General features: G+C 42.5%; 1 protein-coding gene across 1 annotated transcript in view; it reads right to left on the bottom strand.

Moving 5' to 3' along the window:
- The window catches only part of lrp1bb (low density lipoprotein receptor-related protein 1Bb), a 634358-nt gene that overhangs the window by 431687 nt on the left and 177840 nt on the right, over positions 1 to 24831 (bottom strand). The window contains exon 3 of the mRNA XM_080786185.1: positions 22431 to 22568. Coding sequence (XP_080642311.1) covers positions 22431 to 22568 — 138 coding nt within the window. The remainder of the gene's footprint in view (positions 1 to 22430; positions 22569 to 24831) is intronic.

Here is a 24831-nt window from a genome sequence, read left to right as displayed (position 1 = left end):
AAAGTTATGGCCATTTTTGTATTCCCCACCATATAGACAACAAATATAAGGCAAAATGTATAGACAACAAATATAAGGCAAAATGTCATCATACTTTAAGTAGCATGTGACATGTTTTCACGATTATGAATTCATTCCAAGCATTAGTTTTGCATGAAAAACACTCCTTGGGCTAAAAACGGTCATAGCCGTCATAACAAATGTGATGAGGTCAGCACATCCACACACACACAGTGGATGTGGCCGAACTTAGGCCAAGAAGTGTTTTTCGTGCAAAACTAATGCTTGGAATGGATTCAACCCCCTAGTTTGACACTTAAAGTATGACAACATTTTCCCATATGTGATTAAATTTGACTGAGACTGCCAGTAGGGAAAGTAGGGAATCATAGCTTCAAATTGACATATTGGTTGTTCAGTTTGACCCACCAGTTTTGGAGATATGGCTTATAGAGTATAATGTCTTGCAGAAAACAGCGAGTTGAGAAAACAGGCTTGAAAGGTTCACTGCTGTGGTCTCTAACATTACACCTATAGCTACATGTTTATGCATTTATTTCATATTTGTTTTATGTCGATTTCAGCTCTGACACTTATTTCAGACATGCTCTAGTATGTGAAGAGTCTGCCTGTGATATTAACTCATTTTTTTGGGGGAAAAAACAAAAATACGTTTTTCTCCTTTGGTGAAAAGCTGGGATTTGCGCGGTGGCAGGCTCTCAGTCAAATCTGGTCACATATATTGGTTGTCTATAGTGGGGTTTTTGCGATATATTTTGCGATATTTCCGGCAGAGCAGACCTCTCATTCTGTGGACCTTAATGACAACACAAAAAAATCACACCTGTGTGAACTGAGTGTTGCAACTCCCCTCTCCCCCTCTCCCTCTCTCTCATTAGCAGGCAACAGTGCAGCACTACTACTATCTCTCTATCTCTGGCAACAGAGATGTAATACATACATACATGGGTGAACACATAGGTGAACACTGACATTGCTGGTTGTAGGAGTGATTGCACCAATCAAAAACAAAAAAAAAGTAAGTCATGAAATCACAGGTCCTCTCAAATGTTGTGTGGCTGTCTCCCCAGATACTAATAATTTGGGGACCTCGCTTGGGGGTCCAGACCCCCCCAAACCAACAGAGCATATGGTACAGTACGCACACCATGAGAGATGACGCAGGCCCAGAGCACTGTCATGTCATCTTCCCTGAGTCACATTCTGAGAACAGCTCATGTTACTTTTCACTCACGGAGGACGCAGGCTATGATTTCAAACCCGCTGAATAGTTTTGAGCGGTAGAGAGAGATGCACTGTCTCTCCAAAGAGAGAGAGAGAGAGAGAGAGAGAGGCAAACCAGGGGGAGACAAGCAAGCCTTTGACAGGTGCCGTTTTGATATGTGGGAAAATCATTGCTGCATAAAAGCACGGCCGCTTCAAACCCAACCCACCCACCCGCACGTTGTGGCACAAGAAATAAAAAAAAACCCTCCACATTTCCCCCTTGGATCCGATGCGAAGGAGGGCTGTCACCTCCAGAGCCTCACGTTACAGACAGCTACGCCTCGTCACCGTAATGTTCAGAGGCATTCCGAGGATTATTTTCTCTCCTCGACGCTTCCCAACGAACACGTGGCTTCCAAAGTGAGGCTGGCACCGTGTGGTATAGTCCAATCAGACCTGTACACGCATAATAATGCTAATCCAACGTTAGCGCTCTAGGACGTGATTCATAGCTCTGCTTTGTTGTTGACTCGCTTCACTTTGACTTCATCATTAATCCAGTTTGGGCGGGAACCCCTTTCATGGTGTTTTAACTATTGAAAAAATAGCAGATCTACAAGTTCATAGCGCGGCACCGAGTGCCGCGCTATGAACTTGTAGGTCGGCTATTTTTTTGAAAATTTGTGACAATGTGCCTCAAATCTTTGAATATATCTATTGTTACAGACTTACAGAGTGAACATTTTAACTCATATCTTTGCTTCTGGGGAGGTCCCTGGCCTGGAACAACATATTTTCAGATGGGGGGGGCGGAGGCATATTACATAATAGTTTTTTGGGGTTCTTGACATGAAATATTGAGCACCACTGATACAGAAACATACGGTTTTTCAGAAAACCGTCAGGATTTCGAAGATATATATTTTTTAATTTCGACGTCAGGCCTAAATGGGTTAATGTCACCATAGAGCCATTCAGGGTTTTTTTCTCTCTCCCCACACCCGGCAGATCACAGCGGGGCAGTGTCAGCCGGTGAAATACAGTATAAGCATGCGTTTTCTCAAGACAAGTACTGTATTAATGGCTAAGATCGTCAAGCGACCAAGGAGGTATAGACATATTATGCTGAAATGGGGACGGTATAATAAATAGACGCGCCATTTTCTAGGGGAGTCTCCTTCGACATTATATCTGTAAATCTGAGATATGTGTAATTGCATTTCCATCAGTGTCAGAGGGACACTCAACACAAACAGCTAAACGCATCAGCGGCCGTGACTCATGGCAAACACCCAAGGGCTAATATCACTGTTGGATATTTTCCCAGCCAGCGTTGCTTGCTTCGTCTTGAGCTACAACTCAGCCCTTGAAAGAAAAAAACACAAGCCTGGGGTTTTTGCTAAGCTGCTATTAGGGGGCTGAGCGAAGTCACCACAGTGCTTTTTTTTCTTTCTTTTTTTAGGGCTGCTCTGCATTCAGTATCAACAACAAATGGGTCGTTTCTGCGGGTAAATGTCAAGCAATCATGAGCCATTACTCTTAACACATTCTGACCTGAGATCAGATTCTAAAAATGTCTTCTACATCCTGACAGTTTTCCATTTTGACCCGAGATCAGATTCTAAAAAAATGTCTTCTACGTCAGTCGCTCTTCGATTTTTCAAAAGATAGCAGACCTACAAGCTCGTAGCGCGCCACTCGGTGGCGCGCTACGAGCTTGTAGGTCTGCTATTTTTCAATAGCTAAAGCATAACATAATGCTAACACCAAAAGGGGTTCCCGCGCAAAATGGGTTAATCATATTATAAATGATGGATTTAATGCGTTGGGTCGAGCTTGGTTAGGGGTGAAAATAGCAGAGTGCTTTTTACTAATGAGCTATCTAAATGTCAATAGACGCAAGACTTCATGGAACTGCAGCCCTGCTGGCTGGCTGCCTCATTTAGAGCTCTGTTTACCTTTAGCACAGCTAGGGTTCCTTTTGAAGAAGAACGAACAAAAGGAAAAACAACAGAAGGGATATTATGGGATAGGGGGCATTTTATTAACCACCATTATAATCCCTAATATATACACTTCTGTTTACGACAACGTGACGTAGCACTGAAAACCCACCTGTTCAGAATAGCATCCCCGAGCTGATGTGTTTTTAACCTCTTACTTGTTTTCTAATAAAGTTATTTTTCTCATGTGCCCCCCCCCCCCCCCCCCCCCCCAGCCACCACACATGTAAAGCGTCTTTGGGTATTAGAAAAGCGCTATATAAGTCCCAGGTTATTATAGCCAATCTAAGAAGCTTGTAGATCTGCTATTTCCAGGCCTAAATGGGTAAAACTTCCAACTTCCATCCATCCGACAGCATCCCAGGCCGTGTTATGCATGCGTGGCCCAGCTTTTTGAGGACACTTTCACCAAGACTATGACGTGGTCCCAGCGGGCTTCAAAATGGCCGTCATCCACCCGCTCTGCATGGTGGTGACATGCCTGAATGACCCGTCTCTCTCACGCCAAGTCGGCGAAATGCTTTGAGATAGGCTGATGAGATTTACATGTACGGTACAGTACAGTACAGGGTTCATCCATGCTACCTCCCTCGTTGCTGGAAGCATGGCAGTCAGCATACAGTAGCATATTCCATATGTCATACCGTCTGCTGTGTGTGTTCATGTTAAGTTGATTTATATGCATATCAATGCACATCAAACTGGCGATCTTTGAGATAAAAAGAGAATCAATCAACGATGCTATGATTGGTATAAAGTTTGTAGCACTGGCTCGTTTTGAACACGCCTCACGATCAGGAAGGCATGAGCGTCTGAAACTTTGCACGAACATTCCCATATTGGGCATGAGGAAGAATTGGCCTATCATACTGTAGCACCACCCACCCATAGGCCGTTTATTGGGGGATTTGTGTGTACCACGGCTTGACTGATTTGATTAGCCGAGAACGTAATGTGACGTATAAGAGGATGTATGATGATAAGAGCGCCCCTCAATTCACACAAGTGTGGTTTTTTGTATATTAATCCTACAGATTTTGTCCAAACCCAATTTGGTACACATTGGCCCTCATTTATCAATCGAGTGTAAAATCTGCCACAGATTCGAGTGCAGGTTTCGTAGTACACCCACGTCGCCACGGCATTTATAAAGTGATCGCAAACAGCTGATCCTTCCTTAATTTCGTTCTCACGTTAATAAATGTGACGGCTGAAATCTATCTGGCACGCCCTATGAAATCAAGCCTCGCCCTCGTTTTTGCGACTGAACACATGTTTACGACCTGTGGGAACCATGGAAACCATGGAAAAAAGGTTTCTCCCGTGCCTTGCCCGCCTCACGCACCTCTCTCACACACACACACACACACACACACACACACACACACACACACACACACACACACGCAGAAGCACACGCAACTTGCAAGCCCACTGGTGTCTTGTTAAATAAAGAACGAACACCTGCATGAATTAAATAAAGTTGTAGGCCTACCCTGTCTGTTTTCCTCTCACCTCGCTTGCTTTGCTGTCATGTCCACGCATGCACGCATATACATGACACATCGACATCGCATCGCCATGAATGGAATTAGTTTGTAGGCTGGCCTATATTAATTTTACCCATTTGTGCGCAGTGCACGGCGAAGGCGTGATACTGCGCACTGCTGTGATATTAAAGTCCTGTGGGTGACATGCCTGCATGAGAGATAGGCTATCATGTCGTCAAGGCAGCTCACAATCAACGTTTATGTAGTGATTTGATCATTGATGAACGAATCATAAACATATGGATGAAGGCTTGCCGCTTGCGCTGGTATGTGTTGGCGACGCACGCCGCGGTCCCGTCCTCCCGACCCCCGAAAATGATCTCGCTTTTATCTGAACTGTCAAAACTGTCTAAGCACTTATAAATGGTGAATGATTAAGCCCCTTACGCCTATAGCCTGCTAGTACTTACTACAAATAGGCAAGCTGTATTGTATGCTTGTCATTGTCACTTGGAAATAAAGGCGTGCAGTCCATTCATGCCTTTAAAAAAATAATAATATCATAATCGCATATGCCGCATCACCGTGTCCGCATGCGCTCCAAAATCATCTCACAAGTGCGCTCGCATAACAAGTGTTTGATTAAGCACAAACTAATACATTGTAAACATGTTATATTGTTTTTAATTGCGCGATTTTAATTACTTGTAAAGTTGGAAATCTCTCTTTTGTTTTTTACATACACATACCGTTTTATATTAACATTTTAGGAGTGAAAACATATGTTTTGATGCCTGTGACAGTGTCAGCAGTTCAGACAAGGCTGCTCCGCTTGTGTAAGACAGAAAAAAAATGCGTACGCCAGCTGAGGAGCAACCGTGGATTTTCAACGTTGTCACGTTCAATTTCAAGCGTTGGCGGAAATGGTAAATGTAAAAAATGTCGGTAATTTCGGCGTGCACCCATATTTTGGCGTACGCACGGTTGATAAATGAGGGCCATTATCTCTATAGTCATGTGGTCACGACGGATCTGTCCGATTTTGTCATATTCTTTTTTTTCTTTTTTATCCCACGATTTTGTAACCCAGTTTTCTTTTCACCCAGTGCCAATTGTCTAATGTAATCCTGGGCGCTACACTTCCTCTGCCAACCTGGGGGGGCAGCGGACTGACCTCATGCCTCCTTCTATGCATGAGGAGTCCAAGCTGCTTCTTTTCACCTGACAGAGGGGAATTTCCCCAGCCGGACGTAGCGCGTGGAAGGGACACGTTATTCCGACCAGTTCCTTTCCCCTCCATCAGGCGCCCTGGCTGGCCAGGGGGAGGTAGTTTTAGAGACCAGGATTACGGCATGTTTTTTGTGAGGGTATCTACCCTAGGGGACACGGGGAGAACATGCAAACTCCACACAGAAAGGCCCTTTCGCCATTTACAAGACATTTTGTCATATTCATCAACATTTCTGTCCCACATCTGACCAGGCGTCTCTGACCGGTGTTCCGAGGAGAACTCTTTCTAGTTATTAGTAGTAGCAGTAGTAGTAGTAGTATTATTATTATTACGTAGAGTAGATTAGGTGGAACCCTGGTATGTCAAAAACATTACATCAGGAATTGGCAATAACAAACCAAAATAAATAACCTTGTAGTTTGTAGTTAGCCTATTGTTCTGAGACGAAGAAGTTCTTGTCTACTTTTCATTAGTCAAATATTGAATAGAAACCACAGATAGACCTAAAAAAAAAAAACGTTAAAAAAAAGTATTATGAAAATGAATGAAATCCAGAGAAATACAATTCATTTAAGTTGAAATACGGAGATACAAGGTTTGTACCGCCCGGTCGATATATTCTCCACACGGTCTCACAGCGTGTTGGGTTTCTGTATAGCGGGGAAACATTAGCAGAGCAATGTCTCCCTGGGAGTTAAAGTGAATATACAGGATAGACAAATCCACAGAGCAGGTGCCCTGCAGGGCACGGCCATTACTGAGGTGTACCATTAAACCATTGACAAAAAACTCCCATATCTGCTGGGCGAAGTACAACAATGTGCAAACACAGCAGCAAGATGTGTGAGTTGCTGTGATAGGAGAAGGATATCAAATGGAACACAACCACCCTAAAGACTAATCATTGTGTATATTCCCGCACTATACCTGCATCGAGTGACCTTGGTACATATAATTTGATCTATTGAAGATGCTGACCTTCAAATGTACATCATTTTTGTTTTGATTGTATTGCTGTATATTGTTGTATTGTTCTTTCTGCTTTGGCAATGTAAACGTATGTTTTCTCATGCCAATAAAGCCCTTTGAATTGAATTGAATTGAATTGAATTAAACCATTTTGGGGCGGGAACCCCCCTTTGGTGTTTTAACTTAGCATTATGTTATGCTTTAGCTATTGAAAAAAAGCAGATCTACAAGCTCATAGCGCGCCACCGAGTGCCACGCTAAAATAAATCCTGCTAAAAGAAATTACAGATAGTTTTTGGGGGTCCATGACATGAAAAACTTCGAGAATCACTGACATACGTAGAAACATGAGGTTTTTTCAGAAAACAGTCAGGATTTAGAAGACATTTGTAGAATCGTCCTCAGGTCTAAATGGGTTAAACCTACACATCGACTATTTGAAAATACAAGCGCACAATGCAGAACACATATCAGGTATATACGGTACGGGGGGGGGGGGGGGGGGTGGGGGGGGTCAAATGCACGGATATGTTTGAGAAAAACAAGCCCAACTAATAAGCAACTACATTTTACCAACAACAAGCCCAGAAATCCACAACTACCAAATAATGTACAAGCAACAGAAAAACAGGCCCCAAAATCTCTAACAACAATAAGTGACATTGGTGTCACCTAAACCCTGCCACACACACACACACACACACACACACACACACACCCCCACACTCCCCCCCCCCCCCCCCCCCACACACACACCCCCCGGCTGTGATCTGCACTGACACTGATGTAGTGCAGATATGATGTAATGTTTGACTTCATCAAGACGACGTCTCGAAGGATATGATGATTGTCACGGATCACACTTTAATCTGGATGTTGTTTCCACAGAGAGGAGGGGGAAGGGGGGGGGGGGTGTTGTCAAAAACAAAAACAAAACAAACACCTCTAACCTCCCCCTCGGTGGTGACATGACAGGCAGCGCCCCGTCGAGATGCAAATCGGTCGGAGATGAAAAATGAGACGCCGTCAGAGAGAAAAAAAACACCCGCCGTGATTTCAACTGTGGATAATAACCCATTCTGAACGGGACCCCCTTTTGGTGTTTTAAGCATTATGTTATGCTTTAGCTATTTAAAAATAGCAGATCTACAAGCTCATAGCGCGCCACCGAGTGGCGCGCTACGAGCTTGTAGGTCTGCTATTTTTTGAAAAATCGAAGAGCGATCGACTGACATAGAAAATATTTTTTTTGAATCTGATCTCAGGTCAGAATGAAAAACTGTCAGGATGTAGAAGACATTTTTTTAGAATCTGATCTCAGGTCAGAATGAAAACTGTCAGGATGTATAGAAGACATTTTTTAGAATCTGATCTCAGGTCAGAATGGGATAAGGGCAGATCTGTGGTTCAGAGAGATGAGCAGCAGACCGCCGCGTTCAAGAGCAGCACACCAGACGGCACACGCTTGACTGTAAAAGCTCCAGACTTTTAACCCATTTAGACCAGACATCGACATTTAAAAAATGTCTTTTTTATTAAAATGTCATTTTTTTCTGAAAAACCTCATGTTTCTATATCAGTGGTGCTCAATATTATATGTCAAAGACCCCAAAAATTACATGTAATTGGCCGCCGACCCCCATCTGAAAATATGTTGTTCCAGGACCATCCCCCAAGGAAGCAAATATTTTAGTTAAAAACATTCACTGTGAAAGAATATATATTCAAAGATTTGTCCCGCATTTTTACGACATTTAAAAAAATAGCAGACCTATACAAGCTTGTAGATCTGCTATTTTTTCAATAGCTATAAAGTATAACATAATGCTTATAGTTATTATAAAACACCAAAGAGGAGTTCCCGTCCAGAATAGGTTAATGGGGCTGATTCGACAGACACACTGAATAAGGCCAATTATACCAAGTCTGAAGTGTAGTTAGAGGAAACTAGGCATCTGCGAGTGAGTGACGCTATCAATTACATCACGCGCTACATCCTCTTCTCTGCTATTTATCTTTTTTGGGGCTTTTATATTTTGTCAAAGCTGCTTAATGTTAACCTGGCTCTCTCCTACACTATGCGGCATACAGATAACACCGGAGCATTTCTGAATACACACTGAAATGTTGTTCCATTGAGTCTTGACAGGTTTTTTTCCCCGTTCTTTTTTCATAGGCCTATTTCTCCACATCGTGCAAACTATGGGTTTTACTGTACATTTCACTGTACAAACAGAATATATATATATACTCAGGGATGGAGGTTTGCTAAACAAACAAGCGGCCGTACCAGGTGATGCGATGGAGAATGTTGATGGTGCATGCAGAGACTTCAGAGTACAGAGATCCCCGCGCACAGCCGCGAGCATACCATTAAGAAACACGCAGAGTTTTCTGAAGGTGAAAAGGAAGAGTTTTGGTGTGTGCACGTGCACGCGTGTGTGCGTGTGTGTGTGTGTGTGTGTGTTTGCGTGTGCGTGTGTGTGTGTGTGCGTGTGTGTTTTCTCTCTTTCGCTCCATCTGGGCACCTTCATTTTCACAGCCTTCTGGGACCTTTCAGCATGTTTATTCATAAGAGGTGGGCACGGGAGAGAGAGAGAGAGAGAGAGAGAGAGAGAGAGAGAGAGAGAGAGAGAGAGAGAGAGAGAGAGAGAGAGAGAGAGAGAGAAAGAGAGAGAGAGATGGGGAGAGAGAGAGAGAGAGACACCCTGCAGAGCTGGTTGTCTAAAACTTCTCTTTAATTGGCGACCTGGGTGGATGTGTCCCCGCCTCCTCCCTGTGACCCCGCCTCCTCCCTGTGAGCCAGTCGCTATTGGTGGTTGAGTGTTGAGGCGCATAAGGTCCCAAGGTCACCACCATGCACAGAAAGTCAACGGTAATTAACTTATATTACTGAGTCTCTCTGGATTAAGAGTGTCTGCTAAACAGTACAGTAGGTATCAAGTCAAATTGCACTACTGTATGTCCAGAGATGTTGAAGTTGTGTAAATGTGTGCCTCTGTGGGGGGTATTTATATGCAAATATCATGACCAATGGCATTGCAAGACTAATGAAGACTCATATAGAACAATGAACATCAATGATGATGTTTATGTGAAAAAATAACAGAAAAAAATAATAATAATTAAGTAATTAATTAAAATTAAAATATTACCGAGACGCATCGTTGGGTCTTACAGGGTTAAGTAGCCTATACGTTAATTGTACAATTTTATTTAGTATTTCTAATTTCCAATACTTTTACCATTACAAATCATACTTTAACCACTTCAGCCATATACTGTACATTTCAACCCTTTGAAAAAAGCCGATCTTGCAAGCTCTCGCGATGTGACACTTTGTGAGCTTGTACATTTGCTTATTCTTTTCACAGTATTTTCCACAAATATTTGTATACATTTGAAAACTTGAAATGGGACATTCTGGACAAGTACGTTTTAAATTCCGGACTTTACTTGTAACAGAGTATTTATATATAGCAGTATTGATTATTTTACTTAAGCAAGAATTGTGAGTATACTTTTTCCACCACTGCTAAATTATACATATTTACTTGAATACTGTATTTTAAAAAGGGACAGTACAGCATGTAACCTTGCCATGTATTTAGCATACATAACAAAACGATTGCTAAAAGAATCATTTCACACAGTGTTCTTGTCATTTCAAAGTGCACCACGTGTGCCATCGACACCGTACAGAATGTCTGTCTCACTCCTTCATGCATAATATGCATTTTATTGGATTTATTGGATTCAGAGGACGCCACGTACTGTACACATAACTGGAGGACGGAGATATTATTATGAGAGCAGGTTGATTATGCATCGGATGGATTTATACCAACACTCACCACACTTTGTGGTTTTTAAAGCATGGATTTCATCCGCCTCTTCAAAGTAGATACAAATCAGCACAGAGAAACCAGGCCATATTAACCTATTCTGACCTGAGATCAGATTCTAAAAAAATGTCTTCTACATCCTGACAGTTTTCTGGAAAAAAAAGCTATGTTTCTATGTCAGTCGTTCTTTGATTTTTTTCAATAGCTAAAGCATAACATAATGCTAACACCCAAAGGGGTTACCGCCCAAAATAGGTTAAAGGAAGCTTGTGGTGACAGTTAACATCTAGAAAGAGGTCAACAGAGGTCTCGTAACACCTCAAGAAATAATCAAACGCTAGACTATTATAGATTAAGCAGTTAGAGCAATAATTACTCAGATAAATGTGGCAACATGTCAAGTTATAACGCTAAGCGGCAATGCAGGACTGTTTGGCCATGCTGTGTGCAATATGGTGCCATTGGCAGTAGGCGTGCGTGTGTGCATGCGTGCGTGCGCTTTGTTACAGTGCTATTGAAGATGTTGATGTATGACTTTTATCTGTGGAAGCTCTAGGACGTCCAGGACAAATTTCCCTACGGAGACACTAAAGTATATCTTATCTTATCTTTATAAATCAAAGACGACCTTGAACCCTTATAGCTGCACACAACCTTTCCAATCCAGCAATATCCAAGCTTTCCCCTCGCATGCAGCCTATGTGTGATGTGATGTAGCCTGCAATAGTATCTGGCATGTCGGATGAAATAGAATCTACGATGGCTTGTTCTGCACCTGGAAATATCACACGGCCCACAATATCACACAGCCCACAATATCACACGGCCTATCACACGGTCCCTGGTGAGCGTGCCGTTATTGTGCACGACGTACAGTACATTTCTGAGCATCAAATGGTTGAAATTCAACAGACCTCAACAGGAGGGTTAAAAAAAGAAACAGAGAAATGTAATAAATCCTCGTGCTGACGATTGTTTTCCGAGTTTGGTTTATATACAGTATATATACAGTATGCGTGCATACTGTATACACAACCTGGTGACTTGTTTCCACTGTGGTACAGTACTGTGTATTCAATTCATCAATAATTAGCCCATTTAGACCTGACGTCGAAATAAATAAAAACCTTCGCTCTGAAAGAATATATATTCAAAGATTTGTGCCGCATTTTCACGATTCTTCCAAAATAGCAGACCTATACAAGCTTGTAGCGAGTCACTCGGTGGCACGCTATGAGCTTGTAGATCTGATATTTTCCAATAGCTAAAGTGTAAGTGAAAGATGGCACGTGATAAGTAGCTTAGAGCAGGATTTGTTTCAACAATATTTTTAACCCTAACGGCTTTTAGACTAACCCCTAAGTGAGAAAAAAAGGTGGAAAAGCAGATATACAAGTTCAAAACGCATCACAATGTGACACGTTTTGAGCTTGTAGATCAGCCTTTTTCCACTATTCATATAAAGTAAAAAAGACCATTAATTGAAGTTATTTGTCATATATCTGTGCAGCAAGCCTAAACGACAATTTCTATTCATAATGTTCCAACGTTGAATTATTTGAACTTGTAGGTTGTGAAAAATTGTGAAAATGTGCCTGAAATCTTTGATTATTGTTACAGAGTGAACATTTTAACTCAAATCTTTGCTTCTGGGAGGGGGGTCCCTGGAACAACATATTTTCAGATTATATTACATATAAGTTTTGGGGTCCTTCACATGAAATATTGAGCACCACTGATACAGAAACATAAGGTTTTTCAGGAAAATGTCAGGATTTTGAAGATTAGACTAAATGTGTTAACCTAGAAGACTATAGTGTTGCTGTTAGTAGGACTTGGAAGCACTGGGGAGGAAGTGGAACTAAGAAAGGGGAGGGGCCAAACCAAGTTCCTGTTTCTACACAAGGAGGAGGTGGTGACTCCATTATAGAGGGTATATGCGCGTGACATCATCATCAAACCAGGAAGTTATGCAGGAACGCGTGTAAAAAAAACCTCCTATTTTACCGCTGTTTCGGCGCTGTAGTGCCGAAATGATTTCGGCTCGTCAGAAATTCTCAGTAGCACCGAAGAGACGACTTTAGGACGGTCCGTCCCCCCCCCCCCCCCCGAACCTCAAATGACGTCACATTGTACTTTTATTCGGCTCTAAAATAGGAGTATGAATCGGCCCTTAGTGTGAGGGTCGTATGAATGAACAAGCAGGGCATTCATTAAAACATGAGAAGTTGAAATATGGAGATACAACAAGGTCCCCGCCCCCAAAAGCAACAACATGGGCGGTTAGACGCCCAGAAGCGTTATTATTATCACAACAACGCCTCCAAACCAAACCGCCACACAAAACACGCTGATTGAATCACTTCCTGGAGGCAGCAACAACTACAGTATGACCATGAGAGAACAAATCATTTCATTATGCAAACAAGCAGCAAACATCACTGTGTTAAACGTTCAGTGTTGGCACCGGGCCCGCCCACAGCCCTCATTACTCAGTCAGCAGCCCCTAAATGCAGCCTCTCCCCTTCCAGACACCATCTGACTCCCTTCATATGAACATGAACCCACCCTCCCCCCCCCCCAATAGTCTAGTAGCCAGCACATAAAGCCCCATTGTGAACCCGGACATGTTGAGTACACAACGTTTTATGTTATAAATGTTTAGTATAGTTTTTTTTACAAGTTTTAGTATAATACGGGATGGGTTATTTGTCAGGGATCCCCCAGGAGGAAGTCACTAATGTTGCTCTGGAGAGGGAAGTCTGGTGGAGCTGTTGCCCCCGCGACCCATCTACGGATAAGCGGTTGAAGATGGATGGATGGGTTATTTGTAAGGGGTGAGATAAAAACGCCCCTCCCTCCCCACGTCCCACTGGGAGGAGACCCCGGGGCAGACCAAGGACCACGTCCCACTAGGAGGAGACCCCGGGGCAGACCAAGGACCACGTCCCACTAGGAGGAGACCCCGGGGCAGACCAAGGCGCAGTTGGAGGAAACACATCGACTCACTGGCCTTAGAGCGTCTCGGAATCCCCCAGGAGGAAGTCACTAAATGTTGCTCTGGAGAGGGAAGTCTGGGGCACTCTGGTGGAGCTGTTGCCCCCGCGACCCGAACACCGATAAGCGGTTGAAGATGGATGGACAACACGTTGCATTGTGACAACAACCGGAAGGTCAAAATTCCATTTCTCCCCAGAGCAAGCAGGTATAGGCACCATTAGCTCAGTGGTAAAAACATGTTAGCTCTTGCGCAGGTACGTGAACCAGGGGTTCAATCCAGGGCAGAACAGAAAAGTTACAACATTACAAAGTAAAATCCATGACGAAAGCTTGAACAACAAGGAATGGCCAAAAACCGGAATCATTAACTCAGAGAATGGACAATGGACATTGTTATGCTGCAGGCTTATTATCAATTCCTTTTGATTAATGTTGGCATGATTTTACAGTGCAATCTGTTACAGTACATAAATATAAATCAGTCATATGGACAAAGCCAAAACCCAAGGCTGGTTGCAGCAGAGCTTGCGGTGCAAAAAAACAAACGCTATTTGTGTTATTAATATTTATCGTATTGTTCAGACTCAGTAAATAACCCAGTCTGAACGGGAACCCATTTTGGTATTAGCATCATGTCATGCTTTAGCTATTGAAAAATAGCAGATCTACAAGCTCATAGCGCGACACTCGGTGGCGCGCTATGAGCTTGTAGATCTGCTATTTTTTGAAAAATCGAAGAACGACTGACATTTTTAGAATCTGATCTCAGGTCAGAATGGCTTAATCAGACCAGTGTGTGTCCAGTGGAAACCTCGTATTAATCTGATCTCAGGTCAGAATGGGTTAAAGCAGCTGAAAACGTGTGGTGTAGTACTGTAGGCCTTTCTCTTTTTGCCTCGCTGAAGATTGGTCAAGAATCAATTAGGAAATCAATAAGGAGTCTAATCTATAAGCAGAATCACTACTGGCTTTGGTTCTACTGTATATACAGTATGCGCATCAGCAGTATATGAAACTGTTGGAGAACTGTTCTATTCTTTCTCATTTTCCACTAAACCGCTTTTGATGACTCATCATACAGGAGCATCATCGTTTAATTTACATCTCTTAGCGCTTCCAAGATGAAGAGCTTTTTACTGTACACTGTCATTTCACTTTACCACACATTTAGCATACTCTGCATGTGCACACACACACACACACACACACACACACACACACACACACACACACACACACACACACACACACACACACACACACACACACACACACACACACACACACACACACACACACACACACACTGACGTGAGGTGATAAAACCTACTAGACTGGACTATAGCAGCTGCTAGCCCCGGTTTTACAGGCCCTGTTTAAAATGCTCTCTCTATTCAGCTGCTGCCACTGGACATTTCACTTGTCCTCTTCCCAACATGATGAACATTAAACGCTAAAGCAATATTACACGAGAGGGTGTGGGTTAACGTGATTATTGCCATGACAGTGATGCGGTCAGGAACGAGACAAAGTCGAGTTCCGCAACGTCACTGAAGTGGCAATAATCACGTTAAGCCACACCCACACCCTGTTGCAATTATACAACAGTTACCCTTAAAACTAAGAAAATCGCTGAAAATATATATTTTTTGTAGTCACTACGACCACGAATGTCCCAAGAAACTAGCTAGCCTAGCCAAAGAGTTTGCTAGCGCTCTGGGAGAACAGAGCAGCTGAATTCTTTGTTTTGATTAGGTGGTGAACGGTGCTGGTTTAACCCACGGCTAGAAGGCTGTTTCAACCAATCAGATTGCTTCCTCGAAACGACCTGTGGTAGAATAAAGCCTGATTTACTCGTAGTTGTGCATCGTGTCTCACACCCGGAAAAATAGCCGATCTACAAGCTCTCACGACGGGTCGGGATCGGACATAAATTCCGATGCAAGACGACAGTATAATAGTATCTATAATAAATAAGATGTAAGACTAGCTAAGCTTCGGCTCATAAAAGAAAGAACAGAAAATGTCTCATGATGACATAACTCTCGTTATCTCATAATTAATTAATCTGTCTTCTTGTTGGATGAGTTTAACAGTCCTCAGAGTTACTACAGGGGGCGGGGCTGCCAAATCTTTGTTTGATTTTTTTTTATTATCCTATTTAAAAAAAAATCTTCCCCGGGGCGAAAAATAGCAGATCTGCAAGCTTTGGTTATTGTCGGTGAAGAGTTTTATACTGTAAAGAAATAGCCAAAAGTCATGATTACTACTGTAAATATCAAAAAAATGCAAACGCACATGCAGTATTAACCCATTCTGGGGGTCGGGAACCCCTTTAGGGTGTTCTAATCTAACCATTCTGGACGGGAACCCATCGTGGGGTTCTGTACAGTATGTACAGTATTCAAAAATTATATAAATATTTGAAGTTTTTCCAGGACGCTTAGGTCAGGATTTGGAGTGCTTTTTAGAATCGGCCTCAGTCCAAAAATGGGTTAATAGAAAAGAAAACGTGCAAACAAACAAATGAGAACACAAAAGCAGAGTAAACTAGAATGCTATCTGGCCCAAAACAGAGAATACACAGTGGCAGAATACCTGAGCACCGTGACCGACCCAAAACAAAGACAAATCTTAACTAGGTACAGACTCAGTGAGCACAGTCTCGCGATCGAGAAAGGCCGTCATAGGCAGACCTGCATCGCGAGAGAAGACAGACTATGCACCCACTGCACACTAAACGAAGTGGAAACCGAGCTACACTTCCAAACCATCTGTCCATTATTGTACCAAGACATCAGAGACACATACTTCCCACAGATTACAACGATACACGGAGATTTTGAAAACATGACCAATGACAAAAAACTCCCATATCTGCCCTTTGAATTGAATTGAATTGAGAATAAACATTCAGACAACAATGCGGTGCTGTCAAACGAGTCCACGAAATCTATGAAAAAGTTCACTCTGCAACACAATCTTTACACCGTAGTGGGTGGAGGTGGAGGTGGAGGCTCCATGCTTTATCTCTCTCAGCTAAGGGGTCCTTGGTGTGCGGAGACAACATCCTACCTCCTTCTGCCTTGGCCTGAAAGACACTGAAGGTCCCTCTGGTCTACTGCCTGGCATAATAGGGATGGAGGGATGGGGGTGGGCTGTAAGGGGTCAAGGGTCTTGCCCAGACAGAAGCACTTGGACAGCCATGAGGGGGTTGAAGCAGTGACCTTCTCATTTAGAGCAGACGACTGCAGTAAACATTAGCGTTTTCTCACCGTCAGTTTGATTCTTCACAATTCACATTCATACTGTGAGTGAAAAACTGCTGGAATCATTTTGTTATTATTGGGAAGTTGTATTTATTTATACAACGCCTTTTCCAGAGAAGAGACCTCCTTCAGACGTTAACCCATCTAGGCCTGACCTCAAAATTAAAAAAAAATCTTCTAAATCCCCCAGTTTTCTGAAAGAAATATTTTCACGATTTTTCAAAAATAGCAGACCTACAAGCTCTACTATGAGCTTGTATATCTGCTATTTTTCAATAGCTAAATTAGAACATGTTTAAAACACCAAAAGGGGTTCCTGCCCAAAATGGGTTAATCACTCCTCCCTCCTTATCAACCACTCCCCCCTCCTTATCAAACTCACCTGCCTTTCATTATATCACCCGGGCCAATCCCTGGTGCAATCTACCACCTGTGCATTCTCTCAACCAAGTTGTTTGTTCTGCTCCACGACAGACCAAACATGGGTTGTGAGTATACTGGGGGGACCTACAAGCAGACCTACAAGCTCATAGCGCGCCACCGAGTGGCGCGCTACGATCGAAGAACGACTGACATAGAAGCATAGCTTTTTCAGAAAACTGTCAGGATGTAGAAGACATTTATAGAATCTGATCTCAGGTCAGAACGGGTTAATCTCATTCTGTTTCAATAAACTGTTCAACTTGAGCGAAGGTGTGGTCTCTTACTAGTGAATGAAGCGATATAAAACAAAGGTCTATGGGATTTCAGAATGGGGGAATAAAAACCCAACCCAGTCAGGATGTGTAAAATAAATGACATACAGCCTTCGGTGCTCTATGGCTGTTCTATAATTAAATCAGTGCTGTAGTCTTATAAAGTAATCCCTAATGATATTAGAGACGCTGATAGATTAGAGAAATGGCTGCCTCCAACAAGAGACTCTCTGGTTAGTCACTCTACAAGCTATACTACATGTACAGGCCTAGAATGATAATGGTTTGTTTGGTCACGTTGCATTATGCATTACGTATTATTTCTACGGATTGATCTGCATAATACAATGACGTCTGCTGTGGATGTTAAGGCATCCTCTGATGATGTGTGTATTATTAATATTCAATGGTCGGAATGTATTTGAACGCCAGCCTGATTGTCAGACCCTGTTGAAGACTGAAGTGTTGCCTTGATCAACAATAAAGGCATTATTTTTCCACCTGAAGATGGAAGGCGCCTTTCTCCCTACAGACAATCTGCCAATATTGATATTGATAAAAAGGGGTAAAAAAGACTTGAGTTCCAATGGATCCAATGTAGTTATAATTTAGTCGCAAGCTTTCATCGATTCATGTATAGAAACCAACAGACATAATTAACCACTTTCACTCAAAATAGCGCCCAAAATAGCGGAAATAATCGTATCTATAAGCATCACGATGCAATGCACTATAGCCGTGAGCTATTATCCATCGGATATTTTCTCTAGTTTTGCACAGCATTGTTGTACGACTATATTATATTATCTATTTTCACTATATTTGAAATACAGCTTACAGTAAGCGGTTCATTAATTTCCCTTCCTAGAAATGTAATGGAGTCAAAAAGTGAAACATTGTGGAGTGAAAGTCATCCATTCAAGTCACAAATACTCCTGTTGGCGTTTTAAAGCATTATGTTATACTTTAGCTATTGAAAAATAGCAGATCTACAAGCTCATAGCGCGGCACTCTTGTAGGTCTGCTATTTTTCGAAAAACCCGTGAAAATGTAGTGCAAATCTTTGAATACCGTATATATATCCTTTCAGAGTGAATTTTTTTAACTCAAATCTTTGCTTCTGCGAGGTCCCTGCAAGACTACATATTTTCAGATGGGGGTCGGGCGGCCAATTACATATTTTATTTTGAGAGTCCTTGACATGAAAATGTTTGAGAACGACTGACACAGAAACATTATTTCTTTCGAGAAAACTGTCAGGACATTTTGTAGAAGACATCTGTAGAATCGTTCCCAGGTCAAAATGGGTTAAGTGCAGTGGTCAAATGGTCTTGACTCCCGAGTACAATGCGTGATCGAGGCAATGGATGTATTTTTTGTAAATAATAGATAAGATAACCCAAGGACAAGCATGGATGGAGCTGGAGTTATATAAGTGCTAAATCCAACCACAGAATTTCAGATATACAGGTCGGTTCCTCCACTTCCTCTACCCATCAATGCCGCATTATTGCACCACCTGCCGAAAAAGATTTACAAACCAACCAAACAGAGAATTAATCAAATGAATTAAATGGGTGTTAGATACCCCCCCCGACCAAGAAAAAACATACATTTAAATGATCCATTTTAACCCATTTTGACCTGAGATCAGATTCTAAAAATGTCTTCTCTACATCCGGACAGTTTACTGAAAAAAGCTATGTTTCTATGTCAGTCGTTCTTTAGATTTTTTCAAAAAATAGCAGACCTACAAGCTCGTAGCGCGCCACTCGGTGGCGCGCTACGAGCTTGTAGGTCTGCTATTTTTTTCAATAGCTAAAGCATAACATAATGCTATAACACCGAAAGGGGTTCCCGGCCCAAAATGGGTTAAAACTCAAACAGACTTATATCACACCGTTATTATAATGTCCACCCACTTGTGGGAGATCAATATTAATTTAATCTCTGCGAATCTCCTCTTCTCCTAGAGCAGCCAAACCAAAGTCAATTCATCAAATGCAAAAGCATTATTGTATTGGAGCAACACGCCGACATTGGGAAGCAGTCCATTTTCTGCCCTGGTGCCAAACGAACGCACACAAACTTGGACTCGTTTCAAACAGCATACGCAGAGGAGGCCAAGGTCTCACACCAACACACATCTCACGCATGCACACTCACACACACACGCACACACCCACACACCCACACACCCACACACACACACACACACACACACACACACAGCGTGAGTTTAAGAACTGTCTCGCGGGCCAATAAAGGTCACCGGCAGACAGGAGCCATTATACACTGGCCATGTTGCCAGGTTTTCTGAGAGAGAAACAAGCAGACACGTCTATGAAAACGAGCCCCAAAAAAGATAACTGACTATATAGACGCATCAATATCAACTGCCTTATACGACTTAAACTGTAGTTTATAGCATCAAAATCAGCTGAACAATGTTGACCCCATTATACTGTAGGCTGTATACTGTATACTGTAGGCTGCATTGGCTATTTAAAATATCATAATCTTGAAATATTTTTTTAAATAGACAAATTCTGATATCAACCGAAGGCTGACGTCGGTGTGGTTTCTTCACCAAAGAAAAAAGTAAACTATACGTACTGTATATCACATAACTATATCACACATAGCTAATCAAATGAGATATCAATATAATATCTATATCTAGTTCAGACAGACAGTAAAACAAGTTTTTAGATTATTCTGCTGTAGAGTTTAGTCTGATATGGATATGTTTGAGTGTTCAATTTGTATCAAAGACATTCCAATACACAAATCTTGTGTGGAGGTCTATTTTCAGATAGGGAAATCCTATATATATGTTAATGTGTGGGTCCTTGACATAAAAACGATTGATTCATGAGATGACTATAGTTTAAACAACACTAGGAAGCAAGCACAAATAAGAAAAGTACATTTTGGAAACATTCCCCCCAGCCCCACCAAACGCATGCAACCACCAATATTTTACAAGCGACTTATTTACAACCAAAGTTGCTTATAACAAGCAGAGATGGCAACACTGTAGACTGGGCTACCGAACCGACACTCGCTAAGTAGGTGTGTTGCCACATCAGACGAGCCAGGTGTCCAACACAGCAGCTTCTGGTACTGTTGCTACGAGCACGGCTTGTACAACACAACACCTGGTGCTACAGGTACCCTGCTGTGACCCGCTCACCTGCACTGACAGGCAGGCAGCCTGATTGGCTGTTACTTTACTTTGGCAACCAATTAACACACACACCAAGCCCCTGCAGTGAGGAGGCTCTGTCTCCAGCGTTGCTGAAGCACTCGGCCCCCTATAGTGGTTGGAGCGTGAACTGCAGGTGGAACCCGTGGATTTGTGATGAGGAAACCCACCCCGTGCAGCAGCTAGCTGGGCTTTAACATTGAGCGCTCGGTTGCACTTTGCAATTTGCCAACCAGAGACTGAACCGCAGCTAATGAGTGTCTATTTCAAACAAAGTGTTTTTTGAGTGGGGAGGGGTCATATTTTGACAGCAGGAATTGCCTGTCATAATTTAATTTGACCCCCCCCAGTATTAGGATGTATTAGGATGTTGATATTCATTCATCACTCCCCCCCCCCCAGTGATATAGTCTGGCCATGCATGCCAGACTACACAAACAGCCCACTTTCTGTTATGGACACTGAGATAAGATGAAAGGATGATGAGCAACCTAATCTTTAAGTTCATATACAAACTCCAGACATTTGTCAACAGAGGCACATTATGAACATCAGGTGAGCCCGATAAAATCTCAAATGCCAGCCTGTTGGAGAAAACCAACCAAAACGCCATCAGCCAGGATGTGAAGAAGAGAAAGTGGGGGTGGATTGGTCGGACATATACCCTCCGAAAACCTACTGACAAACATCACTAGACAAGCACTGGACTGGAACCCACAGGGCACTGGACTGGAACCCACGGGGCAAAAGAAAAGTGGGGAGGCCAAAACTAGACCTGGAGAAGATCAGTGGAGACAGTGAGGCAAAGACGACCGGATTATCGTGGGCCAGCTGAAGAAAACTGCTCAAAACAGAGTCTGATGGCGGGGTGTGATTGCAGCCCTATGCTCCACCTAGGAGCCTAAAGGAATAAGCCAAGTCCAGGTGACTACTGCACACTAAATGAAGTGGAAACCGAGCTACACTTCCTAACCATCTGTCCATTGTATACCAAGACATCAGAGACACATACCTCCCACAGATTACAACCACACACAGAGATTTAGAAAACATGACCAATGACAAAAAACTCCCATATCTGCTGGGCGAAGTACAACAATGTGCAAACACAGCAGCAAGATGCGTAGGTTGCTGTGATAGGAGAAGGATATCAAACGGAACACAACCACCCTAAAGACTAATCATTGTGTATATTCCTGCACTATACCTGCATCGAGTGATCTTGGTACATTCTTCAGGTGGAAGATTCTGACCTTCAAATGTACATACTTTTTGTTTTGATTATATTACTGTATTGTTGTATTGCTCTTTCTGCTTTGGCAATGTAAACGTATGTTTTCTCATGCCAATAAAGCCCTTTGAATTGACTAAAATGTGACTAAAACTATTCAAGAGACTAACGACTAAAACTAAAATAGAAACATACTGCCATAAAAACAACACTGCGACTGATCAGAACCCTGTGAATCCTCCATGGTGGGTCTGTCTCCTACCTCGACAGTGGACTCCCTCGTCGTAGCCGTCGTCACAGTCTCTCGCCCCGTTGCAGAGCTTGTTGAAGTGGATGCATTTCCTGGAGCCGATGCACTGTATGTGATTGAGGGGACACCGGATCACCACCTCCCTCGCACCTGAGAACAGAGAGAAGAGATTGATATCGTTTGGCTATTAACTACAATTGTAAATAACACAAGCGTTGCATCAATCAGCTTGTTGAGGCCCGGTACACACTAGACTGGCCCGGGTTACACATCGTGTGGGCGAGTCTTCTCACGAACAGATACAGCCAACAGCAGAATCTGTCAGCATTCAGATTGGTGTGTGTGAGGGTTAAAATAGCCTCTGACTTCCTCTCTCCATACATCCATCCAATCCATCCATCTTGGACGAAAGAGGTCCTTTGTCCACCAGTCAACCTTGAGGTTTAATCAGATTCAGGAGTTGTAGAAGCCACAGGATAATCTAAGCGGTGAATATTGCTCGTCTTTATGTATGTAAATTGTCTTGTTCTTTGTGTTATGTCAAATGTGTGTATATGTGTTCTGCATACTTGGCTGCTGTGTCACAAGACACATTTCAGTGTGAACTGACAATACAGTACTATATCATATCATATCATATCATATCATATTCAACTGCTTATTTGTAGTCGGGTCACAGGGGCAACAACTCCACCAGAGTGTTCCAGACATCCCTCTCCAGAGCAACATTATAGTGACTTCCTCCTGGGGGATGAAGTCACTATAACGTTCCTCTCTCTCCTCACAATTCAATTTCATTTCAAATCAAAGCTATATATATATATATATATATATATATTATAATATAAAAATGGAACAGAATGTGTACACAGAGCAATTACATTGCAACTGAGGGAAATCTAACTTACAGAACCACTCTCACTCTCTCCTCAGTCTCACTCTCTTGATGGAGCGCTGGTCTGTGCAGTAATTAATCTGAGCTGAAGTCCAACACAGTTCCATTGGGTCTGAATTAATGTTTTACTAAAACAACTTGAACAGTTTGAAGAACACAGGAGACATGCTGCCAAGTTAACTTGCTGCCAACTGTCTACAACCCTCACTTCCTGCTTACAGCGGTGACATCATGCATAGCTCTTAAAGGGCCACTTCATCCCTTTTTGCAACCAGACCTTAGTGGTGTTTGGGAGACAAGAATAAACACTTTCCTGGGGTTTTTATGTGGGTAATAATATTTGTGTTTTTTACATATTTTAGTATTTCAAAGTGTCCATGGGCTCCATGATGTCATGGACACTGGCCGGGCTCACTTCCTTCCTGGACTTCCTGGTACATATTTAAACTATTTTCAGCAATGAGCTAATTATATTTTGGGGGTGGGTATATAGATGTTGTTGAGCTGGGGTCATTTTGAAAGTAGCTCTCACGTCAAAAAAGTCAAGGAGACAAACCCCACAGACAGACATGAACTGTATCTAGGCTATACAGTAGGAGAATGAAAATACCGAATGTATTAACCCATTTTGACCTGGGAACGATTCTGCAAATGTCTTCTAGATCCTGACTGTTTTCTTGAAAAGCTGTTTTTTCTATGTCAGTCGTTCTCAAACACTTTCATGTCACTTTTCACGATTCTTTAAAAAATAGCAGACCTACAAGCTCGTAGCACGCCACTCGGTGGCGTGCTATGAGCTTGTAGATCTGCTATTTTTCAATAGCTAAAGCATTACGTAAGCAACACCATAAGGGCTTCTCGCCCAAAATGGGTTAAGAATGCACAAACATGAAGAAAAGTGAACACCAAGGGCTTTGTGCACATATGTGGGAAAACAAACAAATAGCTTCATCAACATGAAACACAAACAAGCATATTTCATTATCATCAACATTCCCTGCATGTAAAGTGCATTTTCTTCGCCCCCATATTGTTAATGTCTTGTCTCCAAAGTGCTGATTCTCCCAGACCTCCTGCTATATGCATGCAGGCTGTACGTTACTGTATATGCACACATGCCAAATGTATTTACACTTCAGAGCATTGTTCTTTTAAACACACAACAGATGTTCAGCTGCTTGCGCTCTGCTCTGCACGCTTCCTCGCCGGTACGATCGAGGGCCCGCGTACGTACGTAACAAACTGCCCGTAGCGCCCTCCCCGACCGGGCACAACAGGCAGCGAGCAGCTGCTTAACCCAGTTAGGCCTGACGTCGAAATAAAAAAATGTCTTGTGTCTGAAATACTATATCAGTTGTGCTCAATATTTCATGTCAAGGACCCCCAAAAATGATACTCCCCCATCTGAAAATAAAGAAGAGTTGCACTACATTTTCGGATACAGGCTTTAATTCCCGACATACTATTGATCCCAAACCTCAATCGGACCTTTGGTTTGTCGGAAAAGCGTGCGCACCC

This window comes from Protomyctophum bolini, assembly GCF_963924005.1.
Source record: "Protomyctophum bolini genome assembly, chromosome: 16".
Taxonomy (NCBI): Eukaryota; Metazoa; Chordata; class Actinopteri; order Myctophiformes; family Myctophidae; genus Protomyctophum; species Protomyctophum bolini.
The sequence above is the reverse complement of the archived record's forward strand: the minus strand, read 5'-3'. Positions and strand labels throughout refer to the sequence as shown.